This window comes from Mastomys coucha, unplaced genomic scaffold (genome assembly GCF_008632895.1).
Source record: "Mastomys coucha isolate ucsf_1 unplaced genomic scaffold, UCSF_Mcou_1 pScaffold12, whole genome shotgun sequence".
NCBI classification, from domain to species: domain Eukaryota; kingdom Metazoa; phylum Chordata; class Mammalia; order Rodentia; family Muridae; genus Mastomys; species Mastomys coucha.
In genome coordinates this window covers 42,779,194-42,784,523 of record NW_022196894.1, presented here as the reverse complement: position 1 = coordinate 42,784,523, position 5,330 = coordinate 42,779,194, and the positions used below count along the sequence as shown (strand labels likewise).

Below are 5,330 nucleotides of genomic sequence, written 5' to 3'. Positions count from 1 at the left end.
CTCTAAGAACTTTGGAAGTGCTAATTTCCAAGTAGTCCTTCCAGTGTAGAATTGTAAAGAAAGTAAAGCAGTAAGTATACTGTCTTTTGATTTTTTTTCTTGGTTCTAGATTCCAATGGCTGACAAAGTAAGGCAATCTGTATCATTGACTTTGCCTTGTGATACTGGAAATGTCTCCACCTTGGTCACAGTATCAAAGAGTGGATTGCTCTTCTCAGTATAACTAGCATAAGGCTGCATTTCATCCTTGAAAAAAGCTAAAAGTTAAAATCCATTCAAAAGAGCTAGAAATCATTACCAAAATTACCCATGTTTCTACCATGTTACATCTACTAATGATGCTTATAAGTGTGTCTCTGACCCAGAAGATCAAGGCTTTGTTCTAATGATCTATCACAAGCATTTGTTGATTATTTATATTTTGTGTGAGATGGTTGTTGGGTGAATGTAGACATGTAGAGGAATGAGGTGATATTGAAAGACCCCCGGAGCTCAGGAGACCCTCACTCAAGTCTCGGGATGACACGACCACCCAATAACTCACGAGACACTGATCTTGCTGCAAGCACATGAGGTTTATTTGGGATAGGCCGCGGTACCGGGGTCGAGCTCGTAACCTTGCAGGCCAGAGGAATTCAACCCAGAGCACAAGGAGTAAGGGGTATTTAAAGGGAAAAAATCACAAACCAGGGGGAGTGAGGGGGAATTCCAACACAAGGTATTCAGTAAGTTGGGGAGGGGAACATATTCATTCTAGGAATGTAATCTTCATCTACTGGTCGGTGGGGTGGAGAGCCTTGTGAACCAGTTGACCTTCATTCCTAGTTCAGCCTTCATTGTGGATCAGTCAGGAGGGGCAGGTCTCGGGAACCAGAGCCCTGAGGCTGTGAGTTAGCCAAGTTCCTGGAACTGGCTAGTCTACATTCTTGGCTCGTTACAGAGGTTTTCCATGCCCTTTTAGGTAAAGGTTATATATTATGCATTCCTACTGATACATTTCTATTAAATGTTCTTATTTAAAATTCTAAAATTCTCCAGCCCTTCAATATAAGAAGTATTTCAAAAGAATGAATCAAAGAAAATCAGAAGCTGGTCTTAGGAGACTAAGGAATGGTTGCTTTAAGCTTACAAAAGAGAAAAATTATAGTGGTGTTTCAATGGGGAAGTAAAAAATTAGACACAGTTGCATGGAGAATGGCATATCTACTGGATTTCTTCAGAAATTACAATCCAAACATAGCAAAGTTGTTAAGGTGCAGTTTATCAGATGAAAACATAGGTTGAAAAATAGATAGATGGATAGATACACATTTATATACAGAATTTTCTTGTTCTTATAGTAGTTTCAAATCACTGTACTCCATTCATTTCTGGTAATTTCTGATTTATTGAGACCTACATATTAATTAATCAGAAACTTTTCATTACTGTAATTGTTTATAAGATATGTATTATATGCACTTGATAGATACTTAGCAAAATAAGTATGTCTGGCTACTAACTGCAATATCAGAATTGTTTTGTTCAACAAAAATATGAATACTAATTCAAATTACAGATTATTCTGCTAGATTTAAGACCATGTGGCTTTAAAGTTTGCAAATATTCATTAATTTACCTTACCTCCTCAACAGGTGGAGTAGCTTCCAATTTTGGCAATTTACATTTTCTTAAAAAGAAAAGCAAAACAAAACAATCTGGAGTGACTGCAGGCAACATCATTGTTTAGAATAAACAGTTATAGTCTCAAAATTGTTCTAATAATTAATATGTAAGTCTCAGTAAATCAGAAATGAACTGCCAGAAATGAATGAAATATTCCAGTTTGAAGTTATTATAACCAAGAATTCTGGTTCTTAGGCAAAAAAAGGAAATATTGAGATAGGAGCTTGATGCAATAAAAATTATGTGATACCATCTCTTTGTTATATAAAAATAAGTATTGTACTTATTTCCTCACATTAAGATATTAGCATGTCCTAATTGGCTTAATTCATAGTGCTTGGCCATCTGAGCAATTCATTAAACACTGTCATGATGCAAGATAATCCCATTCTAATATTTCATGTATCCTTTTTGCTTACTAGAACATTGTTGTTCCTCCCTAGTAGTCAGTCAGCCAGCCAGTTAGTCTCATATTTCTTACCCTTTTCTAATCCAATAAGGTTGAAGAAAATTTTCATTAGTTAATACTTGAAACCACTGATTTTCAAAAGACAAATGCATCCTATGATGATCAAAATAATAATAGATGATCTGATGTACCAAATATATGGTTGTAATAATTGGTTACCTGTAATGATAGACAGAAAATTTTTATGGTTCAAATGTGATACGCCCACATAATAATATACTTCTTATTGATAAAATGAAGCAGGAATTCATGTCTGGTACTGAAACATGCTCAAAAACAGGTGGCCAGAAAGATCATGTGCTGTGGGGGAGAGAGAGTGTAGGTCTTCCACTTTTTTTTTTTTTTTTTTTTTTTTTTTTTTTTTTTTTTTTTTTTTTGCTAAATGGACACATAGTCCATTGTCTTCTAAACAATTATTTTATACTCATAAATTAATGCTGCTTTCAATCTTAGATAGAAAAATTATTTTCAGTGGCTGATGGCTAATGCAGGGACCCATAGCTGCTCAAGGTTCTGAGAATAAATGGTTGTTGAATGGAATGCTCAGCCTTAAATGTTGTATCTCTAGCACCCCACCTAGTTTCAAGGAACACAGAGGAAGAGTGGCAAAAAGAATGTAAGAGCCAGAGGATAAGAAGGGCTGTTGTAAAACCCTGTCCTTCCAGCATAAAATGCATGTTGAACTCAAAGCAGCAGGTACAAGACTGGGCCTGTCAACATTCCACCATTCATGAGGGAATGGATCATAGGTTGTCCTTGTTCAATTATATAATTCCCCAAACATACTCATGCAAGCAACCTGGGTTAAATACAATGTGACACACACACACACACACACACACACACACCAACAATGACAACAATACAATATCCATAGCATGAATATCTACACATAACACACACATGCATAAGAAAAAGTAGGATGGGGCATGTTGAGAAGAAGTTCAATGGAAGGAAAGACAAAGGCTAATAAGAGAAACATTATGCATGCACATGTGAGTGTGTGTGTGTGTGTGTGTGTGTGTGTATCAAAATTTTAAGGATAAAAACTTTAAAAAATGTGTCTCAGATCTTTCAGAGACTAACTAAACATCTATCTCTTTATTCAAAAAAGCGAAAAAAAAACAAGAAATCACTTTGGGGAAAATAAAAATGATGCAGGCAGTTCTGTTGCTTGCTGTTTTTGCAGAGTGCTAAGAACCCTATTTCCTTGGAGAGAAAGAGAAGGGACTGGCAGAGTACCCAGTAACTCAGAACATTCCATATATATATATGAAATATATGTGTATAAATTCATATTATTCAGAATTGTACACTGTGAATGGGAAGCCGTATTGTTCAAAGACATTACTTGTAACTGCCATTCTGTAACCTGAAACACAATTGGTTTCAGAGACAAGATGAAATGAGCAGGAAAGCCTGGTGCTCACTTTGAATAACTGCAAGAAAATCAAGAAGAAAAGAATCACCACAATAAGTATTTACTCAATAAGTATAAAACATAAAAGTATTGATGTATTATATCAATAATCTGAGAGTTAAAGTCTACACTTCACTGAAGTATGAAAATATTTTATGATGGTGGTGGTTTTTTGCCTTTTTTATTAGATATTTTCTTTTATTACATGTCATATGATATCTCCTTTCCCAGTCTCCCCTACAAAAAAAATTAAAAAAATAAAATAAAAAGAAAACAGAAACAAAAACATAAACAAAACAAAAAACCCTCTTCCCTCCACCCTCCCCCTGCTCACTGACCCACCCTCTCCTGTTTCCTGGCCCTGGCATTCCCCTACACTGGGGCATAGAGCCTTCACAGGGCCAAGGGCCTCTCCTCTCATTGATGACCAACTTGGCCATCCTCTGCTACATATGCTACTGGATCCATTAGTCCCATCATGTGTACTCTTTGGCTGGTGGTTTAGTCCCTTGGAGGTCTTCCAACAAAAATAAAAGAAGATAGCCACATGAACAGAATTCTAATTCTAACAACAAAAAGAACAGGAAGCAACAATTACTTTTCCTTAATATCTATTAATATTGATGGACTCAATTCTCCGACAAAAAGACATAGACTATCAGACTGGGTATGTAAACAGGACCCAACATTTTCTTGCATACAGGAAACCCACCTCAGTGACAAAGACAGACACTACCTCAGAATAAAAGACTGGAAAACAATTTTCCAAGCCAATGGTCCCAAGAAAAAAGCTGTAGTAGCCATACTAATATCAAATAAAATTGACTTTCACCCCGTAAGAGATCAAAAACAACAAGAAGGGAAACTCCATACTCATCAAAGGTATGATCTACCAAGATGAACTCTCAATTCTAAACCTCTATGCTCCAAATGCAAGGGCATCTATATTCATAAAGGAAACTTTACTAAAGCTCAAAGCACACATTGGACCACACACAATAGTAGTGGGAGATTTCAATACCCCACTCTCTGCAATAGACAGACCATGGAATCAGAAACTAAACAAAGACACAGTGAGACTAACAGAAGTTATGAAACAGATGGATTTAACAGATATCTACAGAATTTTTTATCCTAAAACAAAAGGATATATCTTCTTCTCAGTACCTTCTCCAAAATTGACCATATAATTGGTCACAAAACAGGCCTCAACAGATACAAGAAGATTGAAATAATTCCCTGCATCCTATCAGATCAACATGGACTAGGGCTGATCCTCAATAACAACATAAACAATAGAAAGCTCACATATACACAGAAGCTTAACAACACTCTACTCAATGATAACGTGGTCAAGGAAGAAATAAAGAAAGAAATTAAAGACTTTCTAGAGTTTAATGAAAATGAAGCCACAACATACCCAAAGTTATGGGACACAATGAAAGCAATCCTAAGAGGAAAACTAATAGCTTTAAGTGTCTCCAAAAAGAAACTGAGAATATACACCAGTAATTTGACAGCACACCTGAAAGCTCTAGAACAAAAAGAAGCAAATTCACCTAAGAGAAAGTTATATATTATATCTAAGGCAGGAAATAATAAAACTTAGGACTGAAATAACCAAATGGAAACAAAAAGAACTATATACAAAGAATCAACCAAACCAGGAACTGGCTCTTTGAGAAAATTAACAAAATAGATAAACCCCTAGCCAGACTAACTAGAGGGCACAGAGACAGTATCCTAATTAACAAGATCAGAAATGAAAAGGGAGAC

General features: G+C 35.8%; 1 protein-coding gene across 3 annotated transcripts in view; it reads right to left on the bottom strand.

Annotated features, from left to right (window-relative positions):
- Positions 1–926: 926 nt before the first annotated feature.
- The window catches only part of LOC116086419 (cell surface glycoprotein CD200 receptor 5-like), a 24,335-nt gene continuing 19,931 nt past the window's right edge, over positions 927–5,330 (bottom strand). For 2 of the 3 annotated variants that reach the window (XR_004116919.1, XR_004116918.1), the window contains exons 6-8: positions 2,147–2,293; positions 1,624–1,669; positions 927–954 (exon numbers count right to left, since the gene is read on the bottom strand). Coding sequence is in view for 1 of the 3 variants with exons in the window: in XM_031364697.1 (XP_031220557.1) it covers positions 3,524–3,573 (50 nt within the window). In the remaining 2 variants the exon portion in view is untranslated. Of the gene's footprint in view, positions 955–1,623; positions 1,670–2,146; positions 2,294–3,440; positions 3,574–5,330 lie in introns of those variants that run through there. The other variant, XM_031364697.1, reaches the window with a different exon arrangement.